General features: G+C 41.3%; 2 protein-coding genes across 8 annotated transcripts in view; one reads left to right on the top strand and one right to left on the bottom strand.

The window, feature by feature from the left end:
• Atp10d (ATPase phospholipid transporting 10D (putative)) overlaps positions 1 to 15,427 on the top strand; it is a 100,765-nt gene extending 85,338 nt beyond the window's left edge. For both annotated transcript variants that reach the window (NM_001427806.1, XM_063273341.1), the window contains exons 20-23: positions 1,221 to 1,301; positions 2,601 to 2,705; positions 12,438 to 12,625; positions 13,741 to 15,427. In NM_001427806.1, coding sequence (NP_001414735.1) covers positions 1,221 to 1,301; positions 2,601 to 2,705; positions 12,438 to 12,625; positions 13,741 to 14,053 — 687 coding nt within the window. In that variant the 3' untranslated portion in view covers positions 14,054 to 15,427. The remainder of the gene's footprint in view (positions 1 to 1,220; positions 1,302 to 2,600; positions 2,706 to 12,437; positions 12,626 to 13,740) is intronic.
• A 1,024-nt stretch (positions 15,428 to 16,451) lies between these two features.
• Positions 16,452 to 27,753, bottom strand: part of Corin (corin, serine peptidase) — a 230,059-nt gene continuing 218,757 nt past the window's right edge. For 5 of the 6 annotated variants that reach the window (XM_008770139.4, XM_063272920.1, XM_039091707.2 and 2 more), the window contains 3 exons: positions 21,039 to 21,310; positions 19,230 to 19,363; positions 16,452 to 18,127 (listed from right to left, as the gene is read on the bottom strand). In XM_008770139.4, the coding sequence (XP_008768361.1) occupies positions 17,933 to 18,127; positions 19,230 to 19,363; positions 21,039 to 21,310 (601 nt within the window). In that variant the 3' untranslated portion in view covers positions 16,452 to 17,932. The remainder of the gene's footprint in view (positions 18,128 to 19,229; positions 19,364 to 21,038; positions 21,311 to 27,753) is intronic. The other variant, NM_182473.2, reaches the window with a different exon arrangement.

Below are 27,753 nucleotides of genomic sequence, written 5' to 3'. Positions count from 1 at the left end.
ACTTTTCTCATTATTATAACCAAATACTTGGCATAGCCTATTTTGTGAGGAAAGATTTGTTTTACCTTACCGGGTTCTTTTCCTTTTCTATTTTGTTTTGTTTTGTTTGTGGCTGGTCATGTTAGGAGGGACAGGAGGAGAGAAGATTGAAGGCAGTAGAAAGAGTGACTTAAAGACTAGGCAGCTAGAACTAGAGTGAGGCTGACCCTACTTCTGCCTGCCAGGCCTCACACTTACAGTCCCAAACCTCAAAACAGTACTGAGCTGGGACCAAGCTTGGAAGACATAAGATGATTGGAGGACATTTTATATTCACATTATAGCGTGAGAGACTGTGTTGAGGGTACAGAGGGGAGCATAGGAGGTGGTTAAGATGGCTGTCTAGTTGATCATAGACAGAGCTGATGGTAATTGGAGGAACAGTGTGTACAAGATCAGTGATGGGTTTGGATAAGTTTTGCAATAATGCTTTCTGATCAATAGGCATGGAAAATTATGACAACTAGCTATCCATGCTTCCAGTATTTCATAGATCCACAAGGGCTTAGGGATACAGTTCAGTGGTGGAGTTCATGTTTAACATGTGTGGCCTGTAGTTTAGTCAGTCCCAAGCAGAAGCAACACACACACACACACACACACACACACACGCATGTTCATACACACACACACAAATACACACAAGCATGAGCAATACATGTTGAGCACAATAAACTATATCTTATTTTACTTTTTAATTAAAATATAATTACATTATTTTCTCTTTCCTTTTCCTCCTTCTAACTTCTCCCCATCTCACCCTCTCACCCTGTCTTCTCTCAAAATCATGACCGCTTTTTCTTCAGGTATTATTGTTACATTTATATGTATATATAAACACACACACACACACACACACACACACACACACACACACACACACTTTCATACATCTTACCCAATGCAGGATGCCTAAGAGCAACAAAACAGCTGACAAGCTGAAAAGGATTGGAGGAAAAAGAAACCTTCAGCCACTGTTTATGGGGTTGTAAACTGGTCCAGCCACTCTTTAAATGGATCAGAATTCCTTTCTGGGTGTTACATTTCCAACCATACAGGTACAACATTGAACAAATCTTCTCCTACCATGCATCGTGGCATAGAGAAAGAAGGAACAGATTATTATTTTGCTCTGGCCCTTGCTAATTTTTACTTCTTTCTTATTTGTACTTCATTTCCAGGAATACTTGCCTCTCACCTTCTGGATCACCTTGTTGGATGCCTTTTATCAAAGCCTGGTCTGCTTCTTTGTGCCTTACTTTGTAAGTCATTGCTCGCTGTGTTTGCTATTAATGAACCAATGATGTTTCTATGTACTTTGCTTCTGGTCTCTGGGTGACTCTCAGTTGACTGACTTATAACCTCTCACAATATGCTAGCTTATGGATTTAATCAAGTACCTAGTTGAGTTCTCTTGGGCCTCTTGTTAACACTAAACTGTCTACTGATTTTTTTTTCAGTGGCTTAAATAAAATTTACATTTTGGCCATATAAATAAATTAGCCAAAGCCTATTATAAGAAACATAAGAGTGCCTATTAGAAGGCTAATTCTATCAGTCTTATACCCAGAATATTAAAATATCTTCAAAATTTAATAGGAACCATTTTTTACAGATGATTTGGGAAGGAAGTAACAGAAGTAGGCAAAGAGTGTGGAAAAACTCACTTTAAACATTTACGCTGGCCCCGAGCCCAATAGTCATGGTTGCTGGTATCTTTCTGCACCTTATTCCAGAAAGAAACGTGTGAAACCATGAAGTAGGGTGGCAGAACACACCATTAGAGTAAACACCAATGATGCTAACTAGGCTGTCAGTTTCTCTGCCCTGTTCAAATTAAAGTATTTGAATTAGGCTTCCTTGAATATTATGACTATCTTACTCTTTTTTTAAAAAATAGATTTATTTATTTAGTATATATAAGTACACTGTAGCTCTCTTTGAACACACCAGAAGAGGGCATGAGATCTCATTACAAATGGTTGTGAGCCACCATGTGGTTGCTGGGAATTGAACTCAGGACGTCTGGAAGAGCAGTCAGTGCTCTTAACCACTGAGCCATCTCTCCAGCCCTCAGGTATCTTACTCCTGAAGAGGAATTTATACAAAGCAACTGGGAGTGTATTCAGAAGTGGGAACTGAGAAAGCAAAGAATCATACCATCTGAGGAATGGTGTAAGGACTTCAAGATGTGTGGGTCAGGGAGGGCGGTGTCTTCCCAGAAGTATAAGCCTAAGGTGGTTGTAACTGTTGTTTCAATGGTGTATTGGATAGGACGAATTTGATGTGTGCCTTTAGGAGCTAAAATAAAACTATGAACGAAAGCTTCCAGAATTACAATTCAGAATGAAGAGGAATTCCACCTAAAAGCTCACAATATACATGGATAGTCTACCTGGGACAGTCAGCCTCTTCTGTGAAAATGGTCCTTTTTCCTAAGTGACCAGTTAGTAGAACTATTGCAGAGAATACCCAAGGCACATTTGAGCCATAGATAAAATGGTGTTACACCAACAAGTGTGTGCAGTTCCTCACGCTCGCCCCCTGCTCTCTCCTTGCAGACCTACCAGGGCTCTGACATCGACATCTTTACCTTTGGCAATCCCCTGAACACAGCCGCTCTATTGATTATTCTCCTCCACCTGGTGATTGAAAGCAAGAGTTTGGTGAGTGCGTTCTTTGTGCTTGGTGGCAAGTCTTCTGTTAGCAGTGGACCTGCCGAGCCCTCAGAAGAGCAATGAGACTGTGGGAAAAGGGTCGTTCAGGGAAAAACTCAGGGTCACCAGGTGCCATGATGCTGAGTTCAGGAAAAGGGAAAGATACCTGTTCCTCTGTTTCAGTCACTGGTAGGCACTTCATAGCAGTGTGAGTCAGTGGCAAGAAATCACTATCTGTGCCCAATAGGCTTTGAGGTCAGGCTGATGGCTTTGGACTACAGTCAGTGACATCCTGTGCCGTGACCCCATTCTGTTGACTTTTCTGAATGAGGACTTTATGCCCTTGAGACAATATAAAATACTTTTAATTTCTTTGTGCAAAGATTTCTTATATTTTCTTATTACACTTGGAATGAACTCTTAACCAATGCCTAGCTTCATTTCATTGTTCAAGGGATGGCACAATGGTATTCCTCGTCGAGCCTCTCAGATGCTTTGAGTTCATTGTCACATCAGAACCTCACTACTTACCATATCTATTAGTGGAGATGCTTTTAGATTCTCCTTGTGTCTTAGTTAGGGTTGCAATGCTATGAAAAGACACCGTGACCAAGGCAACTCATAAAGGAAATCATTGAATTGGGGCTGGCTTACACTTTCAGAAGTTCAGTCCATTGTCATCATGGCAGGAAGCATGGCGGTCTGCAGGCAGACATGGTGCTGGAGTAGGAAGGAGCTGAGAGTTCTACATCTTGATCTACAGTCTACAGGCAGCAAGGATATTGAGTATAGCATATATATATATATAAAATGAGACCTTGAAGCTCGCCTACACAATGACACAATTCCTCCAACAAGGCCATATCTATTCCAAAAGGCCACACCTCTTTTTTATTTATTTATTTATTTATTTATTTTATTAACTTGAGTATTTCTTATATACATTTCGAGTGTTATTCCCTTTCCCGGTTTCCGGGCAAACATCCCCCTCCCCCCTCCCCTTCCTTATGGGTGTTCCCCTCCCAACCCTCCCCCCATTGCCGCCCTCCCCCCATAGACTAGTTCACTGGGAGTTCAGTCTTAGCAGGACCCAGGGCTTCCCCTTCCACTGGTGCTCTTACTAGGATATTCATTGCTACCTATGGGGTCAGAGTCCAGGGTCAGTCCATGTATAGTCTTTAGGTAGTGGCTTAGTCCCTGGAAGCTCTGGTTGCTTGGCATTGTTGTACTTTTGGGGTCTCGAGCCCCTTCAAGCTCTTCCAGTTCTTTCTCTGATTCCTTCAATAGGGGACCTATTCTCAGTTCAGTGGTTTGCTGCTGGCATTCGCCTCTGTATTTGCTGTATTCTGGCTGTGTCTCTCAGGAGCAATCTACATCCGGCTCCTGTCGGTCTGCACTTCTTTGCTTCATCCATCTTGTCTAATTGGGTGGCTGTATATGTATGGGCCACATGTGGGGCAGGCTCTGAATGGGTGTTCCTTAAGTCTCTGTTTTAATCTTTGCCTCTCCCTTCCCTGCCAAGGGTATTCTTTTTCCTCATTTAAAGAAGGAGTGAAGCATTCACATTTTGATCATCCGTCTTGAGTTTCATTTGTTCTAGGCATCTAGGGTAATTCAAGCATTTGGGCTAATAGCCACTTATCAGTGAGTGCATACCATGTATGTCTTTCTGTGATTGGGTTAGCTCACGCAGGATGATATTTTCCAGTTCCAACCATTTGCCTACGAATTTCATAAACTCGTTGTTTTTGATAGCTGAGTAATATTCCATTGTGTAGATGTACCACATTTTCTGTATCCATTCCTCTGTTGAAGGGCATCTGGGTTCTTTCCATTTTCTGGCTATTATAAATAAGGCTGCGATGAACATAGTGGAGCACGTGTCTCTTTTATATGTTGAGGCATCTTTTGGGTATATGCCCAAGAGAGGTATAGCTGGATCCTCAGGCAGTTCAATGTCCAATTTTCTGAGGAACCTCCAGACTGATTTCCAGAATGGTTTTACCAGTCTGCAATCCCACCAACAATGGAGGAGTGTTCCTCTTTCTCCACATCCTCGCCAGCATCTGCTGTCACCTGAGTTTTTGATCTTAGCCAATCGCACTGGTGTGAGGTGAAATCTCAGGGTTGTTTTGATTTGCATTTCCCTTATGACTAAAGATGTTGAACATTTCTTTAGGTGTTTCTCAGCCATTCGGCATTCCTCAGCTGTGAATTCTTTGTTTAGCTCTGAACCCCATTTTTTAATAGGGTTATTTGTTTCCCTGCGGTCTAACTTCTTGAGTTCTTTGTATATTTTGGATATAAGGCCTCTATCTGTTGTAGGATTGGTAAAGATCTTTTCCCAATCTGTTGGTTGCCGTTTTGTCCTAACCACAGTGTCCTTTGCCTTACAGAAGCTTTGCAGTTTTATGAGATCCCATTTGTCGATTCTTGATCTTAGAGCATAAGCCATTGGTGTTTTGTTCAGGAAATTTTTTCCAGTGCCCATGTGTTCCAGATGTTTCCCTAGTTTTTCTTCTATTAGTTTGAGTGTGTCTGGTTTGATGTGGAGGTCCTTGATCCACTTGGACTTAAGCTTTGTACAGGGTGATAAGCATGGATCGATCTGCATTCTTCTACATGTTGCCCTCCAGTTGAACCAGCACCATTTGCTGAAAATGCTATCTTTTTTCCATTGGATGGTTTTGGCTCCTTTGTCAAAAATCAAGTGACCATAGGTTTGTGGGTTCATTTCTGGGTCTTCAATTCTATTCCATTGGTCTATCTGTCTGTCTCTGTACCAATACCATGCAGTTTTTATCACTATTGCTCTGTAATACTGCTTGAGTTCAGGGATAGTGATTCCCCCTGAAGTCCTTTTATTGTTGAGGATAGCTTTAGCTATCCTGGGGTTTTTGTTATTCCAGATGAATTTGCAAATTGTTCTGTCTAACTCTTTGAAGAATTGGATTGGTATTTTGATGGGGATTGCATTGAATCTGTAGATTGCTTTTGGTAAAATGGCCATTTTTACTATATTAATCCTGCCAATCCATGAGCATGGGAGATCTTTCCATCTTCTGAGGTCTTCTGCAATTTCTTTCCTCAGTGTCTTGAAGTTCTTATTGTACAGATCTTTTACTTGCTTGGTTAAAGTCACACCGAGGTACTTTATATTATTTGGGTCTATTATGAAGGGTGTCGTTTCCCTAATTTCTTTCTCAGCTTGTTTCTCTTTTGTATAGAGGAAGGCAACTGATTTATTTGAGTTAATTTTATACCCAGCCACTTTGCTGAAGTTGTTTATCAGCTTTAGTAGTTCTCTGGTGGAACTTTTGGGATCACTTAAATATACTATCATGTCATCTGCAAATAGTGATATTTTGACCTCTTCTTTTCCGATCTGTATCCCTTTGATCTCCTTTTGTTGTCTGATTGCTCTGGCTAGAACTTCAAGAACTATATTGAATAAGTAGGGAGAGAGTGGGCAGCCTTGTCTAGTCCCTGATTTTAGTGGGATTGCTTCAAGTTTCTCTCCATTTAGTTTAATGTTAGCAACTGGTTTGCTGTATATGGCTTTTACTATGTTTAGGTATGGGCCTTGAATACCTATTCTTTCCAGGACTTTTATCATGAAGGGGTGTTGAATTTTGTCAAATGCTTTCTCAGCATCTAATGAAATGATCATGTGGTTCTGTTCTTTCAGTTTGTTTATATAATGGATCACGTTGATGGTTTTCCGTATATTAAACCATCCCTGCATGCCTGGGATGAAGCCTACTTGATCATGGTGGATGATTGTTTTGATGTGCTCTTGAATTCGGTTTGCCAGAATTTTATTGAGTATTTTTGCGTCGATATTCATAAGGGAAATTGGTCTGAAGTTCTCTTTCTTTGTTGTGTCTTTGTGTGGTTTAGGTATAAGAGTAATTGTGGCTTCGTAGAAGGAATTCGGTAGGGCTCCATCTGTTTCAATTTTGTGGAATAGTTTGGATAATATTGGTATGAGGTCTTCTATGAAGGTTTGATAGAATTCTGCACTAAACCCGTCTGGACCTGGGCTCTTTTTGGTTGGGAGACCTTTAATGACTGCTTCTATTTCCTTAGGAGTTATGGGGTTGTTTAACTGGTTTATCTGTTCCTGATTTAACTTCGATACCTGGTATCTGTCTAGGAAATTGTCCATTTCCTGAAGATTTTCAAATTTTGTTGAATATAGGTTTTTATAGTAAGATCTGATGATTTTTTGAATTTTCTCTGAATCTGTAGTTATGTCTCCCTTTTCATTTCTGATTTTGTTAATTTGGACGCACTCTCTGTGTCCTCTCGTTAGTCTGGCTAAGGGTTTATCTATCTTGTTGATTTTCTCAAAGAACCAACTTTTGGTTCTGTTGATTCTTTCTATGGTCCTTTTTGTTTCTACTTGGTTGATTTCAGCTCTGAGTTTGATTATTTCCTGCCTTCTACTCCTCCTGGGTGTATTTGCTTCTTTTTGTTCTAGAGCTTTTAGGTGTGCTGTCAAGCTGCTGACATATGCTCTTTCCTGTTTCTTTCTGCAGGCACTCAGCGCTATGAGTTTTCCTCTTAGCACAGCTTTCATTGTGTCCCATAAGTTTGAGTATGTTGTATCTTCATTTTCATTAAATTCTAAAAAGTTTTTAATTTCTTTATTTCTTCCTTGACCAGGTTATCATTGAGTAGAGCATTGTTCAATTTCCACGTATATGTGGGCATTCTTCCCTTATTGTTATTGAAGACCAGTTTTAGGCCGTGGTGGTCCGATAGCACGCATGGGATTATTTCTATCTTTCTGTACCTGTTGAGGCCCGTTTTTTGACCAATTATATGATCAATTTTGGAGAAAGTACCATGAGGAGCTGAGAAGAAGGTATATCCTTTTGCTTTAGGATAGAATGTTCTATAAATATCCGTTAAGTCCATTTGGCTCATGACTTCTCTTAGTCTGTCGACATCACTGTTTAATTTCTGTTTCCATGATCTGTCCATTGATGAGAGTGGGGTGTTGAAATCTCCCACTATTATTGTGTGAGGTGCAATGTGTGTTTTGAGCTTTAGTAAGGTTTCTTTTACGTATGTAGGTGCCCTTGTATTTGGGGCATAGATATTTAGGATTGAGAGTTCATCTTGGTGGATTTTTCCTTTGATGAATATGAAGTGTCCTTCCTTATCTTTTTTGATGACTTTTAGTTGGAAATTGATTTTATTTGATATTAGAATGGCTACTCCAGCTTGCTTCTTCTGACCATTTGCTTGGAAAGTTGTTTTCCAGCCTTTCACTCTGAGGTAGTGTCTGTCTTTGTCTCTGAGGTGTGTTTCCTGTAGGCAGCAGAATGCAGGGTCCTCGTTGCGTATCCAGTTTGTTAATCTATGTCTTTTTATTGGGGAGTTGAGGCCATTGATATTGAGAGATATTAAGGAATAGTGATTATTGTTTCCCTTTATATTCATATTTGGATGTGAGGTTATGTTTGTGTGCTTTCATTCTCTTTGTTTTGTTGCCAAGACGATTAGTTTCTTGCTTCTTCTAGGGTATAGCTTGCCTCCTTATGTTGGGCTTTACCATTTATTATCCTTTGTAGTGCAGGATTTGTAGAAAGATATTGTGTAAATTTGGTTTTGTCATGGAATATCTTGGTTTCTCCATCAATGTTAATTGAGAGTTTTGCTGGATACAGTAACCTGGGCTGGCATTTGTGTTCTCTTAGGGTCTGTATGACATCAGTCCAGGATCTTCTGGCCTTCATAGTTTCTGGCGAAAAGTCTGGTGTGATTCTGATAGGTCTCCCTTTATATGTTACTTGACCTTTTTCCCTTACTGCTTTTAATATTCTTTCTTTATTTTGTGCGTTTGGTGTTTTGACAATTATGTGACGGGAGGTGTTTCTTTTCTGGTCCAATCTATTTGGAGTTCTGTAGGCTTCTTGTATGTCTATGGGTATCTCTTTTTTTAGGTTAGGGAAGTTTTCTTCTATGATTTTGTTGAAGATATTTACTGGTCCTTTGAGCTGGGAGTCTTCACTCTCTTCTATACCTATTATCCTTAGGTTTGATCTTCTCATTGAGTCCTGGATTTCCTGTATGTTTTGGACCAGTAGCTTTTTCCGCTTTACATTATCTTTGACAGTTGAGTCAATGATTTCTATGGAATCTTCTGCTCCTGAGATTCTCTCTTCCATCTCTTGTATTCTGTTGGTGAAGCTTGTATCTACAGCTCCTTGTCTCTTCTTTGGTTTTCTATATCCAGGGTTGTTTCCATGTGTTCTTTCTTGATTGCTTCTATTTCCATTTTTAATTCCTTCAACTGTTTGATTGTGTTTTCCTGGAATTCTTTCAGGGATTTTTGCGATTCCTCTCTGTAGGCTTCTACTTGTTTATTAATGTTTTCCTGTGTTTCCCTAAGTGTGTTCATGTCTTTCTTGAAGTCCTCCAGCATCATGATCAAATATGATTTTGAAACTAGATCTTGCTTTTCTGGTGTGTTTGGATATTCCATGTTTGTTTTGGTGGGAGAATTGGGCTCCGATGATGGCATTTAGTCTTGGTTTCTGTTGCTTGGGTTCCTGCGCTTGCCTCTCGCCATCAGATTATCTCTAGTATTACTTTGTTCTGCTATTTCTGACAGTGGCTAGACTGTCCTATAAGCCTGTGTGTCAGGAGTGCTGTAGACCTGTTTTCCTCTCTTTCAGTCAGTTACGGGGACAGAGTGTTCTGTTTTCGGGCGTGTAGTTTTTCCTCTCTACAGGTCTTCAGCTGTTCCTGTAGGCCTGTGTCTTGAGCTCACCAAGCAGCTTTCTTGCAGCAGAAAATTTGGTCTTACCTGTGGTCCCGAGGCTCAAGTTCGCTCGTGGGGTGCTGCCCAGGGGCTCTCTGCAGCGGCAGCAACCAGGAAGACCTGTGCCGCCCCTTCCGGGAGCTTCAGTGCACCAGGGTTCCAGATGGTCTTTGGCTTTTTCCTCTGGCGTCCGAGATGTGTGTGCAGGGAGCAGTCTCTTCTGGTTTCCCACGCTTGTCTGCCTCTCTGAAGGTTTAGCTCTCCCTCCCATGGGATTTGGGTGCAGAGAACTGTTTATCTGGTCTGTTTCTTTCAGGTTCCGGTGGTGTCTCAGGCAGGTGTCCTGCCGCTCCTGGGCCCTCCCCCACGGGAGCCCAGAGGCCTTATACAGTTTCCTCTTGGGCCAGGGAAGTGGGCAGGGGTGAGCAGTGTTGGTGGTCTCTTCCGCTCTGCAGCCTCAGGAGTGCCCACCTGACCAGGCGGTTGGGTCTCTCTCTCACCGGGTCTGGGAGCAGAGAGCTGCTGCGGGTCGGGATCCGCGGGTGTGGGACTTCCGGTAAACACAGAACGTGCCCGGTCCTAGAGAAATTCTGCTTCCGTGTGTCCCAAGCTCACCAGGCAGCTTTCTTGCAGCAGAAAAGTTGGTCTTACCTGTGGTCCCGAGGCTCAAGTTCGCTCGTGGGGTGCTGCCCAGGGGCTCTCCAGGCCACACCTCTTAATAGTGCCACTCTCTATGGCCAAGCATTCAAACACAGGAGTCTGTGGGGGCCGTACCTATTCAAACCTATTCAAACCACCAGACCTTGTATTTGTGGCTTTTACTAACTTCAAATATATATATATATATATATATATATATATATATATATATATATATATATAAAATTTAGATCATTGGGTATCTCAGCACTCACTCTTTTTCCCTTCAACTTTTCTTGACTCATCATTAGCTTATCTTACTCTCTTGATTTTATTCAAAAGCTTAAAAATAATTTATATTGTTTGTTTAGTGATGGGTTTATCTGATTCATGTTCATCTTCCTCATCTAATTACAATATCTGTTAGGTCAGCGTTCAGACCAGTCTTGTTCACCACGTAAACCAGTGTCAAAGAAGACTGAGAGTAAATGTCACAAAATCCATTTGAGTGAGGAGGTAGATACCTGACCATTTGGAGTGTGTATTTACCATCAGGGAAAATAAATGGATTTCAGACAGGAACTCACTGAGTGAGGTTATGGTTTAAAATATACGATGCTGTATTGTCAAATTATTTTAACAAGTTATAAAGTAGGAATGAATACATTTTTGGTATCTTTTGCTTTTCTTATGCAGAGTGATCTTATAAACCCCAAATGTGATAAAATGTTAACATGCAAATAGCAGGTTGGCTGAAGGAAATCCAAAATCTGTAACATTTGGTCTCCTTTGAACATCTGTTTAACTTTTAAACAATTGTCAGCCATACTTTTAGTTCTGCCAAAAAAAATGTGCCACAGGCTTTTTGTGCTCCAGAGGAACTGACACATCATATTTACCAGTTGGAGTTCACTCATTCAAAGCAACAACAGCCCATTCTGGATAACCTAAGCAAGTAGAAATGTTCTGAAAATTATGTTGAGGAGCCAATAGATCCTAAGAGCAGTGTGTTGCCAACACTATACTCTATGTTGAGTGTTGTCTCCAAGAAAGAGAAAGAAAGCTAAAATTGTAGAAGTGTCTCTGTTAGGAGTTATATCTTGGAGAAGTGTCTCTCCTGCCAGAGGATGTCCAACTAGAGCTCATGGACTTTGCAGTGCCTTTTCTAGAAGAGTCAGCCATTTTGAATTGATGAATCACATGTTCTTCAAACTCTTGCTCACTCTATTTTGGCCACCTCCCACTTCCTTGGCGGTTTTACCCAGTGTTCTTCACATTCACTTCCTTATGTCAACTCATTTATGGGATGCCATGTCCCTTGCAAAAGCACATAAGGTGAGAGGGAAAAAACCAAGAATAGTGCTCAAATCCAAATCCAATGGAGGGCATTTGAACAAGAAAGACAGAGAGAGATGGGGGAGAGAGAGAAAGGGGGGGAGGAAGAGAGGGAGGGAGGGAAAAGAAAGAATAAAGAAAGCAAGCATAAATAAAGAATAGACCCATTGTTCTAGAGCATGACATTGTTAATCAAGGAATTAGCCAACATTTTCTGAGCTACATTTTATAAAATATGAGCAATCTTCGTGACTTCTGACAAGATACATACTTTGGGGAAGTACTTTTCTTAGTGGAAAACAAAGTAAAAGTGAATTGCAACGTGTTTGAAAATTGCAGTCCTAGGGAAGAGATTTATAACGACAGTGTTTTGCTTAGGAGGAAAGCCCAACCTCCTGACACCAACAGTATGCACACTGTTGGGTGTGACGAAGGCTGCCCTAAGTGCCATGGAAGAAGGCACAGCAGCTCTTACAAGCTTCTACCCCGAGAGTCTTAAGTCCTCATTCATTGACCCTTTCTTCATTGAAAGGGAGTAGAGAGCTGTAAACCACTTGAATGCTAACTAAGGGAAGAGAATAAGAGTATGGGTGAGCAAATGCAGTTTCTACTGTATACGTGAATGGCTGAAGATTTGAAGACTACTGAAATAAGATAACACCTTAATCACATCAGTGAGTGACCGTATAAAACAACGAATGAGGAAGTATATAAAAAAGAAGGAAATTCAAGCACCTCCTGGTACATGGACGGTACAACTAAACCAGCCAATGGGATTGCCCATTGATTTTTGATTTAATTTTGTAGAATTCAAACACTCGTATGAGCCACTCTTGATGGATGTTCTTCCCCTATGCCCTTGTGTCTCATGTGGTAAGGTCTGTAAAATCAGCCACTCAGAGCTCAGATGTACTTGTTCCTTTAACAAAGGTTTTGCCAGGTCACAATATGCCACCATAGGCATTCCTTTCTGGGCCCTTTCTGTCTTGCAGACTTGGATCCACATGCTGGTCATTGTTGGGAGCATCTTGTCCTACTTTTTCTTTGCCTTGGCTTTTGGAGCCTTGTGTGTAACTTGCAACCCACCCTCCAACCCATACGGGATTATGCAGAAGCACATGCTGGACCCCGTGTTCTACTTAGTCTGTGTTCTCACGACCTGCGTAGCGCTTCTGCCCAGGTATGTAATTTGTTTGCTCCTCAAGACAGTAAGTACACAGAATCAGAGGCTTCAGGTAAGTATTAGGAATGAATGGCAGAGCACCATGTTCAGCAGTGAGAAAGTCAGCCTACATGCTAGCTAGAATATTGGTCTCAGTTATACCATAAGCCAGCCTAGATTAACTGAGTGAAGACATATATGTCTCTGTCATGGAAAGATCCAGTTTGATGGAAAGCTCCCAGGAATAAAGAAACTCTGCCTCATGGGACTATCTGAGGATTTATCATGTCCTATGGTTTGCTCTGCCATCCCCTGAGCCCTTGGCTTGCTCTGTTTTACAGCTTCAACAGAATATTTAAACTGGGTAACTTGCAAATGGAAAAGTCTGAGCTCAGAGCTCGGGAGGTTGAGAAATCCCACGTCAAGGCACTCTCATTCAAGGATGACTCTCATTCAAGGATGAAGCCTTTAACACTGTGTCCACCCATGGCAGGGGTGGAAGAGCAGATCTCTCAGCCTTGCCACTTCATAAAGACTCCCTATATATTACTATTACTATAGTATACAATGTCTTCCGAGTGCCAAAAAGAAAGAAACTTCCTGTGGGCCACGGGCATGGAGCTGCCAGCAGGCACCTTTTTCACTCAGAAGACTTCCGTGCTTCAGATGTTTCCCCCCACAAAAATCACGTTGACATTTGTTACCTGGTGACAGTAGAGGAAGGGAGTCTTTATGCTTATTTGGCAGGGGTTTAGAGGGTGCTTACTATTTGCTAATGCTAAACAAATATTCGTCTGCTTCATATTTTTAATGATTTTGAGTTTTTAAATCAGGGCTTTGCCCAGTAGCCCAGACTGGCTTGAAACTCACCGTCAAGCTTAAGCTGGCCTTGAACTCATCACTGTCCCTCTAATTTAACCTCTAATTATAGAGGCTTACCATCCCGCCCACTTTAATATTATTTTTAATTGCCATTTTATAGCCGACTTACCTTCCTCCATCTCAGAAGCCAAGTGACATCTACTGGGTTGTTTTTTTTTTTTTTCTTTTAACTGATCTGTATTCTCCACGAGTCCCCCATGCAATGGAAGTGAACATAATTCTATGATTTTTTTTTTTTTTTTGTGACCTAGGTTTGTATACCGAGTTCTTCAGGGATCCGTGTTTCCATCTCCAATTCTCAGAGCCAAGTACTTTGACAGACTCTCTCCGGAGGAGAGAGCAGAAGCTCTCAAGAGGTGGAGAGGGACTGCAAAGGTCAATCACGTGGCATCTAAGTATGCCAGCCAATCAGCTGCTAAGTCAGGAAGACCCAGGCCTGGCCCTTCTGTTGCAATGAAGTCAGCGACAGTGTGTACCATTGAGCAGAGCACACGTGAGACTGTGCTGGACCTTGGCTATTCTAAACCTGGGGCATCAACGATGACTGAACCCTTAGCAAGTTAAAAACACAGGATACCCTGCTTCGAGTTGCAGATAATCTTTCTAGTTAGGAAGGAGGCCCCTCTCAGAAGTGAGGATTACTCGTACAAGGAGGAGGCTTTGTACAGGGGATGTCAGCATTTTGCTGGGCATGGAAGAACCAAGAACCTGTCTACAACTGTATGCCCATGACACATTTGTAAACAAGGGACAGCGTTTTACCTGAGCAGAGTTTGGGAAATGGAATATTTAATTCAGGATAATATATTGGGTTTTTTTTGTGAAACTTTTTGATTTTTGTAAAGGAATGTTAATTGTCTTATAAATACCAACATTTTCAAAGAAACTTATTTGAAATATATTTATTTTATACATAAGTCTCATGCATTTGGAAAATACTTTAGGTGAGATCCAACCTAAATTCTCTTTATGAAAAAAAAACTTTTAAAAATTGTTCATCAGGAAAACTCGTTAATTTGAAGATAAATTCTCATGAGCCTTTTATTTCCCATGAGAGGAGGCTTTGGTTCCTGACTGAAGGTGTTTATCATTACTCCCTGTCATTTCAGCATTGTGCTGAGTAGAGCCTTTGTAGGGAAGGGCAAAGAAGGCTAGTGTTTCAACAGTACTAGGCTGCCTTTGGCTCTGTTTACTGTTATGAGTAGACCCAGAGACTCCTTATGTGCAGATGTTGTCAACCAGGAAACAGACAAATGGTCACGAAACACAATCAGCTGGGCCTACAGGCTGTGGGCAACTCCTGGGTTCTGAAATTGATGACACTCACGTTAAAATGAGACAATCATCTTCAAAAGTCTTCCAGAGGGGGCTTGAGAGTTCATAGCTGTAAAAATGCTCAACAGCTTGTCTGTTGTGCCCGCTACAGAATGAGATATGGGTGGAAATTGATAGAGGTTATCCTCAGTGGGAATCTCTGAGGCTCTTAGAAAAATAAACATATTGAAGGGTAGAGATGTCTATAGCAAGTTTCTGCTGTGACAGAATGCTGGCTTCATTTAGTGTCTAGAAGCTAGTTTACACAAGTAGAGTCAGTTTGCTACTGTGAAGTCATGCACTCTTGTTGAAGTTTTTCAAAGCTTCCTTATCCACCTGACAGCTGCCACCTCCCTGTTGTCTAGAATTCTCTTCATGAACCTCTATGCTAAAGGTCAGTGTCTACATCAAAGTCTTATAAACTTTTTCTCAGGGCCTAACTGTTACCCGCTGTGTACCGTCCAAGTCACTTTCTGTACCTTCCTGGTATCATTGTCAAATGGTCTTTTCCCATAGACTGATTTCTGGAACTGTTACAAAACTATGTGTCTAAATGAAGCTGCCTTCTGCTTCCTTGAGATTTTTTTTTAAATAAATTATTTAATAAATGATGTTCACTGAAAACTGTCCTCGCTCCTGTAACTCCTCTCTGAATCTGGCTGTAATGGATGCTAGAGCTGAGAGGGAAAACACCAAGGTGTGCCTTTGTGAGAACGCTGTTTGGGCCTTTTTGTCTATGAGGGGAAAATCCCATAGCACCGGGAATTCAGTCCTTGAGATCACTTTCCAAATAAACCTTAAAGCGATACTCATATGCAATGAAAGGTTTTAATAGAAAGATTAAAGGAATATGACAAAAGGGAATAAGAAGCAGGTCGTTTTCAAAATGTGAATTATCTCTGCATAAGACTATAGGAAAGCATTAATGTTTATGTCATGGGCTATAATCTTGTACCTACAGCTCCAACATCCTCCTAACTTTGCTCATAAATTAAATCCACACTCAATGTGTTGGATAAATATGAAGCTATTTATATACTTCATGAAATTATTTGTGTGTCTTGCTAAAAAGTATGGCTACATCTAATTACTAATTATTTTTCTTTCATTAAAAAAAAAAAAACTTCTGAAACACACCTTGTCCTATGCTGAGGAGATTTTCAGATCTCTGTAAAGCTTTTAAAAGATTGAATTTACAAGAGAACAACAATTTTCTGCAAAACTAGCAAACCTAATGTGATGTGTTATATCTTTATATTTAGAGTAATTCAACAAATTTTGAGGACTCCAAGAAAATATGTAATGAAGAATTTGGGATTATGATTTCGTTATGAAAGGTTTCTAAAGCATAGGAATACTTGCAAAAATGGACTACTAGTTCTCTTAGCAGAGTTGATGTTCTGTGAATACGCCATGAACAATTAATATTATTACAACTCATCAGACTAACCACGAAAGTGTTGCTACTTTAGAAGAGCAGGTTCCTGTGAGAGTGGGCTGTACAAGACCAGGTAGCACTGTGCTATGAGAGGGATAGCCACCTTCCTAGAACTTGGTCTCTGTATTCTATCCATAGTCCTCCAGAAAAAATAAAAAGGATCCTACCAGTTCATTTGTATTTAGAATTATTTAAAATAAGTCCAATAGGTACATTTTACTGAATATAAGTTCACCAGTGCTAAAATATATTTTATTAATTATGTGCCAACAATTACAACAAAACCAACCAACGGTCTTAAACCTTCATACAGTCATGACCACAGTACAACCACTTGCTACACACTCTTTGTAACAAGTTCCAGACAAGAGGTGAAAAACATAGAGAATAAAGGTTGAAACAATTTTTGCATTTGAACTAGCTAGAAAAAGAGTACAAAATACACATATAAAATTGCGGGTAGTCCCTGTTTGGAACACTGAGGCAGTTTGGTTGCTGGTGAAGTTTAGCAGTGCATCCTACTGTATGTTCAAAAGGCGTCTGGATGTTACATCGTTGATGTCTGGCTAATTAAATTAGGTGCATATGAAGGTTTCTGTTTTGAAGCTTTTTAGTGGGAAAAATACTTTTAACCACTAATTGCTTTGGAAATTGATCCCCATAAAGTGACCCAGTGCTTAAAAGCATCTCTAAAATTTTGTTTTAATTACCAATGAGGCAAAATGGCAACACCAGATGTTAGACACCAGGAGGGGGAAATTGCAAAATGTTATACTCCATGCAACATTTTGCTACACTTTGAAGTTTAGTTCTGTAACTTTTCTGGTTCGGGTAAACACAAGCAGACTAATTTTCAGATTTAATTGGGGATGGTATACCATTTAATTTTCTTCTCCTTTTTAACTTGTGTGGTTTACAGAATGGAAAAGGTTCTCATTCATTTCCACACAGGCAAACAAATTATTTCCTCAAGGATTGACCTGGTTGTTGACAGCACAGTTATCTAAGTGATATACATCGAAAATCCCCAGGAATGGGGAAAGTCCTATGGAGATTGTCTATGAAATTACAATCTTAATTTGAATACAGAAAGCGTAGAATTATACTCACTTCTGAGTGTTAGTTTTGTTGGCTAGAGAATTTTACATTTTTGCAACTTCAACTGTCTACATTAACACTGTGGGTCTTTTCTGTCTTTCATAATTTCTTCAAATTATTTAGAAGAGTATATTAAGTAGTAAAAGCATGTATATTATCTTGGCTTTTTATAAAGAAAAGCCAGTTTCCAAGATCAGTTCTGAAATGTGCCCCCTAAGCCACTGTGCTTGAGCAGAAACTGGAGATCAGTGAGCGTGCATCTCCGTGTGTGTTTTGTAATAGAACGAAAAGGCACTTTCTATAACTTGTTACCATAGAGCTCCAGATGTCTCTGTGGGTTGATAATTCCACACTACATTCAAGGTTAGCCTAGCAAAAGAATAAAACCTACTTTGCTCTGTGCTTTGAAAAGAATCCATGAAATTAATGAATGATAATGTTGAAAAGGATTGAAGCCTGAGGAAAACTAACAAACAGGAGACCTTGTAGTGCGTGTTGAGCATCATGTCCGTGACACGCCTGTTCGTACAGCTCTTGGCAGCTTCCTGTTCAAGAGGGTCATTCTCCGTGTAGGTTTCCCACAAAGTCTCTGATTATCCTTGGGATTTCTTTTGGAGAAAGGTCTGGATATATATTTGTCTTTCGATCCAGTCAACAAAGTAAGACACATTGCTGTACACTCCAGGTCCTAGGACTTTGGAAAAGCAGACGGAGCCCCATGAAGTTAAACCAAATAATGTCCACTGTCCTCCGGGTCGTTCACAAACCAGAGGACCACCACTGTCTCCCTGCAAGAAATAGCAATTGATGTTAGCCATGGGAGTTCAGAGGTCTAGTGGTGGGGCTATCATCCTAAGGGTACAATAAAGCCCAAATCAGCTTAATTGAATTGGAAAATTTCAACAAAGTTTTCCATGGTTAGCCTGGGAGGGCATCTGTGTAAACAAAACTTTCCAATAAGCACGACGGATTCTGAGTTTTAAAGGAATTGATGCACTGAGTGAAGAGAGTCCATTCTGTCTTGTCGTGAGGTCAGACGACTTATATAACACACCACAAAATGTCATAATTTTTTAAAAAAAATCTTTATGCATCAAACCTAATTGCCTCGACAATTTTATTGTTTAAGTTGGATTGGTCTTATAAACGTGGGAAGTACCCAAAAATGGAAAATTAAAACATCCCCAATTAATCAGTTCTACATAATGTTCTAAAATGAACCATCCCAAATGCCATGCAATTGGGCTTAGGATGAGCATGGTTTCTCTCCGCTGACTACGGAAATCTGAGGAGCAGTTTGATCCTCTGGAGCAACGGAACAGCAATGTAGAAGAGCCACAACCTGCTCCTCGCTTGCCTGCTACTTTGTGCTCCTGCCCATTTGAACCCCAGAGAGACGCAGCACAGTAGCCGATGTAAGTAAACGTATGAACCCCCACCCCACCCCAGCACTGCCTGTGAGGCATGCTTGGAAGATCACTATGGCCATGATCCTGAGGTTGGATGCAGTGACAGTGACAGGCTGGTCATCGAATGGGGGCCATGGCATAATATCAAGCAATTGCAGACGGAAGTCCTTTCACACACTGTGGGAGCTGGGCTGTCAATGTATGTTCTAATGTCATCATGATTATACCTGGCGATACCCTCTGGTGTCCCTCTACTGCTTAAGACAGCGGATTTGAAGCTGTGATTTCTACTTGCCCCTCGTAATTAGGCTTGCCTGAGGTACCAAGTTGATCAAAGGAGATGGGCTGACCCAACCACCTCCCGGCAATGAACGGTATTCACAAAGGTTCCCGAGAGACCACCATGACTTGTGATGAGCTATGCAAGCTCACCAAAATCATGTAGGATCCTGACTGCTGGCATAGTCAGAAGGCAGCTTACCATACATGAGTCCACAGTGCCGGACTCATAGCCAGCACATATCATCCGATTGGTGATGGTCTTCATGTCAAAATAGGACTGGCACTGCTCCAGAGGAATAATGCGGACTTCCCCCTCCTGCAGCTTAAAGGGCACTGCATTCAAAAAGAAGAAAGAGAAACACACAAGAGCATAAGACTGGCAAAGACCTGGCCAGCAAAATACAATATAAACAATATTGCAGGAATATTTTCCTAACACCTAGAGAACCATACCATTTCCCTTAAATATCGTCTCAAAGGGAAGACTTACTTGAAAGCCAAATTTTCTACTTAGGGCTTGACTCCTTGTCAGGTGGTGTGGAAAAGAGGACTACAAGGGAGAGTTTTAGCTCAGTATATCCGTCCTGCTCTAGGATTAGAGAAAACCTGCTGACCCTCACCGAGACGGGCCCACCTCACATGTGCTCCTTTGACCTTTGTTCTGATGTGGAACCTTTCATCCTAGAGGTTGTGACAGATTTGAAAGCGACAATATCATCACTTGCTTACAATAGATAGCATATATGGCTTCTGTCTTGCCTAAAGGTTTTTTTAAGAATAACAGTGGCTGTCTTCAAGCAAAACCTTATAAATCTTATTCTAAAAGCCATACACATTGGAAGCCATGATGGGGAAGCATTGCTAATAATAATGATTTGGGGAAAACAAATGTGTTGTAGTACAAGTGTTACAAACCAGAGGATATCAGAGGATGACAGATCCTCTGTGTGCTGCACACTAGAGGAGGCAAGGCTCAGACCATCAGCATCTTTTGGGCCACAGTGCCGCTGATTCCTTGTGTAACAGTCTTATGTGTTCTAGGATCGTCTCATTCCTTCTGTAGAAGGCAAGAAACTGGAATGGCCAGGGTCAGTCTGATCTTCTGGGATGAATTCATCTTCCTGCTCTTCATGCTATCCCTGACTGCAGCATATGTGCCACGGTACCTACCCTATTACTATGAGCATATATAGATAGATATTTTGTGAGGAACACAACTAGAGAGACACCATGAAGTATATTCTGCTCATTTCATTACGATGCTAATCATAGTTTTTAAAAAAGCAACATGTATAGGAATGGTGGCAAGTTCCTTTAAATTGGTGTTCTTGTGGCTAATATCAAGATATCAATGCTAGGATATCAAGATATCAATGCTAGGAGGCCAATATATACCACCATTCAGAGAAGCATGGCTTGCCCCTACAACTGACGCAACCGTTTTGTTCTCGGCTCTTATTATAAACTTTAAATAAGTCAAACTGTTTCTATGTGTTTTGTGTCTAAATCACTATGCATAAAGCCCAATGTAAGCAATTTAAATAGCTAGATATGTATCAAAATTCTTCGTAGAAGGATTGCTGCATCTGTAGATAAGAACAAATCAACTGCACAATTGAAAGTGTGACTGTGTAGCTTGACTGCAGAAATGGAGTCACCTAATTATTCCACACAGACTCAGAGAAATTCTGCCAAGAGGTAGCCCAAACCACTGTTCTCTCTAGCAAGGATGTCTGTCAGGTCTCACCTTGCATGGCAGCTCCCAAACCTTGGTAGTAGCTCTCTGGAGAAAGAGTCAGAGCTGTGTGGAAGGATGCTTGAGTGTGCATCTCAGGTGGGCAGGTTTATATGTTATGATGGATTGTCCATGTTTGCAATGGGCTTAGACGAGCGAACACCATGTGGCTGTGTTTTGACGTGTGAAGTGGGAAACAGTAGCCAAAGTCTAAAGCAACCCTAGTGCTTTTCGTTGCTGAATGGGCAATCGTGGCTGGTGACACTCACTTACTTTTATTGCCCATGTGGCCCCAGCCTGTGATGTAGCAGTATGTATCTGGTTCTAGGAACTCCCTGGGGCTGGGTAGGCAGACAGGTCTGACGTAGCTTGTCTCATTGATATCATCACTCAGCTCCACCACGCTGATGTCATAGTCTACCACCGCTCGACTGTAACGGGGATGTAGCAGAATGGTCTTCACAAAGCGGGTCTGCATGAAGCCTGACGGATGGTCCAGGTTGTTTATGCCAAATACCACTTTCCAGACATCAGCATCCTCTCTCCTAGAAACAAACCAAGAGTACCTTCAACTCTATCTGCTTTGATTGTACATGCTTTTACAAGTAATTTTTGTATAAATTTTGTTTAAATGGCTGTTCCCATGCTGCCTCCTAACACGTTCACATGAAAAGCGCCCCCGAAGTGGCCTGAGGAATGATTAACTGAGTATTATTATATGCGGAAGCAAAGCTCAGACTTCTGTCATTTCTTTAATTATTTTTTTAAAAAATATGGATGCTTCATAAATTTTCATGTCGTCCTTTTGCAGAGCTGTGATAGTCTCCCATGCGTCGCTGCAATTCTAGTAGCAAGCACTCAGCTTTCCTGAATAGGACATTATTGAAAAATAGAACTTGTTTGGCCTTAGGGGCAGACAGCTGTCTGATGACATAAGAATGATAATTAGAAGTTAAGAGAAAGAGAGAGAAGCAAGAAAAATGGAGGGGGGGGAGCCAAGACTAAGAGTTTCTCCCAAGAGAGAACGAATCCTTCAGGGAAGCATCAGGTTCTCAGGGCAGCTATTTGCGAGGTTTTAAATGCCTACTTACAAACCCAGCAGTCAATCTCAGGTCCCATTTTGGAAGAGCATTTGTCTTCAATATTTTAGGCAATTTTCACCTTCAAATTAGCTTTCTTCTCCAAGTTTACAAGTCTTATCAGTCTTAGGAACTTCCTACAATCTCATGGGTTGCTCCCTGCCCTTTGCCCATCTTTTCGCCTGGGTCCTTCTCCCACCCTCCTGGTGTCAATGTTGACATGCTCTGAGACCCCTCCCCAGCATTCTCTATGCATGCCACACTCCCCTGATGAGTCTTGAAAGTATATCACAAGCTCTAGTCTCTGACTTGAGTCACAAACTTGATCCACTTGTCTATTAAACACAGTCATGTGCATGTCGGGTAACAGCCAAGATTTCTCAAGGGCAGCCCATATGATTAGTGATGTTCAGAAATTTTGGAAGTCAAGGACCTTCAATTACCATAATAATTTTTCTCAAACCCAGTATTGGGGGCAACAGAAAGGCCTCTTCACTCCTGCTTTCAATGTGTATCCTGAACCTGGCCATCCCACCTTCCTCATTGTTCTCTGCTTATGAACCTGCTTTAATTTCCTTCTCATGGTTTTCACTGATACCAGGGATATTTGATATTAATCGATCTCTTTGTCTCCTCTCCATTTTGCCTCTCCCACCCTCACTGAGTTTTATTATCAGTGAAAACAAGAACTGTGTTGGTTACTTTCACATTGCTGTGGCCATACTACAAGCACAGCTTAAATGAGGAGAGATTCCTTTTGGTTCACAGTTCCAGAAGATTTCAGTCCACTGCCATAAGGAAGCCATGGTGGCAAGTGTGTGTGGTGAAGGCTCTTCACAATATTGTGGCACAGAAAGCAGAGAGCAAGGGTGGAGCTAGAGGCCCAGCTGTAATGTTCAAAGCCCCACCCACTTCTAGATCCTAACTCCTAATGAGTCCACAGCCTTCCAGTACAGCACTATGTACGGGAATACAAATGTCCAAAATACAAGCTTAGGGGATGTCTTAGTTAGTTTAGTTGCTCTACAGGCAAACTGTACATTTGCAATTTGTTTTAAAGAAAATGATGTCAAACCTACAAGAACAATGTCATGGATTGGACACAATGGATACAGATAAATTACAAATTTTCTAGGCCAAGCATTGTGCTAGAGATCCCAACAAGCAAGAAAGGTATGACCTCTGCCTGTACAAATTGGACGATTGAGTGAAGCTGGCCAATGCATGAAATGACTATAATAAGTTGGAGGAAGAGTTATGTCCTGGGCAGACAAGATAATGTTGCAAAATGATGTTTCATTACATGATGCAGTCACTCAAAGTGCATGCTTTCCTCCCTGTCTTCTCCCTTTCTCTGTCTGTGTGCTCCTCCCCACTCCTTCCTGGTCTACAGGAATAAGTCTGCATGTCCATTGAGGAAATGTAATATTCACATGGGATTTTATTGTTTAAGACATCTGAAATCAACAGTATTTTTCCAATTAATTTATTAAATGCCTCGTTAGAAGCTTCTTACCCCGGAACCACAACTTAGCTTTAGTCATTGCAACAATTCGCCCTCTGCTTCAGTCATAAGCAATATTTAAAGTAATTAAACATTCTTAATTATTTGTAATAAAATGCAACAACACCAAAAGTCAGCATTTAGTCAATTATAGTGGGGTTAGTTTAAGTCCAACAGTAAAACACAAGGGTCTGTAAAACACAGGGGTCCGTAAAACCAAAAACTGTTACTAAGTTACATTAAGTCTTGCTACACAGCCTAGCATCCTTACAGCGTTAATAGCCATCAAGGACAAGAAGGGGGAAGAGTAGATAGAATTTGTCTTTTCTGTTTTGTTCACATGATATGAAATACCAAGTGCTTCTTCAGGTTTTCCTTCCACGGCTGTGGAAAAGAGAACGGAGAGAGTAGAAAGGGCTTCGGAAGTGAAGGAGAAGTGTGGGAATGGCCGATTGACCCCACTATGTAAACCAGTCACTTTTCATGTGGTAAACATGGCTTGAAACATAGTGAGCATGCGTTGGAAAAATGAGTCAGGGATGAGGGCAGAGACAGCAGAGATAGGCTCAGGCTCTTGGCTGGAGAAGACACAGGGGAAGAGTTCTAGGCTACATGGATGCCACATGAATCTACTATCAGTAGAAAAAGTACTCATTGACAAGCATGGGAGCAGGACGTGGTTATAAAGTTAAAAAGGAAAATCAGGACACAACGAGCCAAGTATATGAATATAAAATCCACGGCATAAGGAAGAGAACTTTTTGTTTGTATGCCAAACCTCGAAACAGCATCAAAGAGAAGGTCAGCATACTTAGGGATCCTTGTGCAGAACCTCTTTGGTTCTAAGAGTCCAGGGGATTGCTCTGATGCAAAGTGCTCGCTCTGTAAGCACAAGGACCTGAATTAGATCCCCAGAACTCACACTAGCAAAAATATGGTCATGTGTATCTGTTAACTCATCCGGGAAGGGGACAATAGAAAGACATGTCTCTGGGTTTGATGATGAGCTAGCCTACTCTACTTGACAAATTCCAGACCGTTGAGAGACCATTCAAACATGCCACTTGAGGAATGATGTCAGAAGTTAACCTCTGCCCCCTCCCGACACATACTTACAGACTGCGCACTTACAGACTGCACGCACACACCCCCCCCACACACACACAAACACACACACATACACACACACAAACACACACACACACACACACACACACACACACACACACACATATATACACATACACAGCTTTTGTTCTACCATTGAGTGCTCAGGCTCAAGTCGAGCCAATGGCTCCAATGACCCGGAATGAAAATTATGCCAGGAAGCTGTTAGCTGACATTTTTCTCCTTTCATTCTTCCTGCACATACATTTTGTAAAGCTCATTTTTAAAGTCAAATGTATCCATGCCCATACTGTTATTTCATATGAATGCATGTTATAAATGAGATAGATGAGGTGATGTAATTTCGACATTTAAGTCTTTAGCTATGAACTCTATAGGGAAACCTAGTGACTTGCATGTGTCATGAACTGTGGCACCTGCCTCTGGGCAGAGTAACCCGTCACTTTGGTTTGCTAGTCACAAAATTCAACTCTAGTATTTAGACCTGAAAATATGACTTAATTCCGCTAGTCAAATGCACCTTGAAGTTTTTATTCTTTATGGTGTTGGAGGTTGAGCCCAGGGCTTTGGCCATGCTAGCAATCACTCCACCAATGGCCATGCCCCTCCGTCTTATCTACTCAGATTTATAACTGTTTGTCATCTTTATACTCTTTAAGACACAAAATGTCCAACCCTCTGCTGTTTTTAGTTTGGGTTTGACTATTTTATATGAACTCTACTTTGCCTACTTATCAAAAGCAAATCAATACATGTAAATAACAGGTATAATAAAATCCATCCCGCATTACATGACTTACCCAGCACAGCTAGTTGCCTGGTGATCCAGAGGCCATTTGAAAAATAACAAAATTTGCACTCAGGAAAGACACATACTGCTGTCCTACAAATCTTAGGAAACTCTTATTTTTAACATTGTGCTCCGCCATTAGTATTTTAAAATTGTTGTCTGCAGAAAGGGTGCTCAGAATTTAGACTAGGATGGTTGCAAAGTAAATGCAGGAAGAGGCAGGTGTAAGTTACTGAGGAAAGTGTGACAGGCAGCCACCTTCCACCTCTTTTTTTTTTTTTAAGATTTATTTATTATTTATATGAGTACACTGTCACTGTCTACAGACGCACCATAAGAGGGCATCAGATCCCATTACAGATGGTTGTGAGCCACCATGTGGTTGCTGGGAATTGAACTCGCGACCTCTGGAAGAGCAGTCAGTGCTCTTAACCGCTGAGCCATCTCTCCAGCCCCCACCTTCCACCTCTTGCTGTCAGCTAATCACTGTCCGGATGAAATGGAAGACCAAATATGTAGATTTGATGCAAAACATCCAGGTTCAAAGGTTAGATAAAGGGTTAAAAGCAAATTAGATCCACAGTCTAGCTTACTCATCTGTTTATGAGCCCTGTAATTTTCTGAGCATTTTCACACATTAATTCAAGAACTCCTCGTCTTACTTGCTATGAGAGGTGCATTGCTTATTTAATGGTGAGTCCCATAAGTCATAGAGACAGTAATCGTAATTAGTGGGGTCGGAAAGGCAGTCCTTTGAACACCTACACCACACAGTTTCTGTTAAGCCTTGAGGCAGTGAAAAGCATCCATAGATATCAGCTGAGGTACTGAGGAAAGAAAAACTTGTCAGGTGAATGGGAAGTCATTTGTAGGTAATACGATGGCAGATGACGAGGGAAATACTGTCATATGGAGTGCGGTAGAAGTCAGTCAGTAGGGTAAAACTATAGAAATTGGAGAGCTTTGTAAGACAAGGATCCAGAAATCTAAAACAGAAAGGCCTAACCACATACATACATACATACATACATACATACATACATACATACATACATACACACACATATTACATATATTTGTGTAAATACATATATATGTATTTGTATATATGTCCTAGACTTTGCAGTTAGACTTGAGAGGGTTTTGACAAGGGATGGATGGAGAAAGGAAGAAAGGAAGAAGGAAGGAAGGAAGGAGGGAAGGAAGGAAGGAGGGAAGGAGGGAAGGAAGGAAGGAAAACAGGCATCATAAAGTCACATAGTCCCATAGCTAGTAACATCAAGCAGAAATAGTAGCATTCACTGCATATATTCTGCCACCACAAATGATCACAGTAATTTGGGAAAAGAAGAATCATCTGCACATTTATGTGACCACAGATGGATCTGAGCACTGCGAAACTGGAGTCTGTCACAGAGTGTCACGAAACTACAGCAATTATCAAAAGTCTTATCCATAAAATGAGTTGGAGTTTGTTTCAGAGAAAAAGCATGGGAAATGGAGAGGGCTCCCGTGAAAGGAGGGAAAGCGCTCTCTGTTCCAGATCGTTCCATCTAAATAGATAACTTAATAGATAACTAGAGCCAAGCAGAACATTCTGTCTACAAACCCACCCCACTCCACGCCTCCATTCAACAACAACATGCAGCCAGCATCAATGAAATTGATCTTCTATGTGATTAATATATGTGTGTTTAAAACACTGAAATACCAAACTGATGGACAGTTCAGAACACGGGAGGAGCCCACGAGAGACTACTGATCATCTAGCTGATCATTGAAAAACAGGAGCAATCAATCAATAGCCATGTAAATTAGGGTGTCCATTAAATGAATATCTTTTCTAAGCAGTAAAGTGTGTATGTGTGCACGCATGCGTGTGTGTGTGTGTGTGCGCGCGCGCGCGCGCGTGTGTTAGTAGTAGCAATGATAATTGATTGGAAGGAAAGGTAAGAGAGACAGGAAATTTATATTTGCTCAAACATGGCATTTAATCAGATCAGTAACTTAAGACAAGAAAGCCAACCGGTGGCCCTGGAGCACTCAGTTTCCCAAGATAGGTGAAGACAAGAAAAGAGAAAATGGTAGGTCATGGAAACAAGATGAAGGCTGAAGGCTCTTTCACTATTCTAGAGGAAGAATAGAGAATGTTATTCCAAGAAAGACGCAGTGATACGATGGTAAGGGGCATCCGTGAAAACTCACCCCTGGCCTTGGCAAGGGGGAAGTCATTACCAGACTCCAGTCGGCATCGTTCTTTGCTGACCTTGGTGACAGCCCAGCCACCACTGGCTAAGGAGACCCTGAGACAGGCATGGAGAGGGCAACTATTGCAGACATCTTAGGTGTCTCCTGGGGAACAGCGATCAACATGGAGCAAGAGTTGAAGACGGAAGTGAAGTAAGGAGAAGGTGTTTTATGGCGGTGATATTAAGGCGCTGATGTGAGAGGATCCATTCAGCTCCCAGGGAGTAAGTGATGCAGAGC

This window comes from Rattus norvegicus, chromosome 14 (assembly GCF_036323735.1).
Source record: "Rattus norvegicus strain BN/NHsdMcwi chromosome 14, GRCr8, whole genome shotgun sequence".
NCBI lineage: Eukaryota > Metazoa > Chordata > Mammalia > Rodentia > Muridae > Rattus > Rattus norvegicus.
The sequence above is the reverse complement of the archived record's forward strand: the minus strand, read 5'-3'. Positions and strand labels throughout refer to the sequence as shown.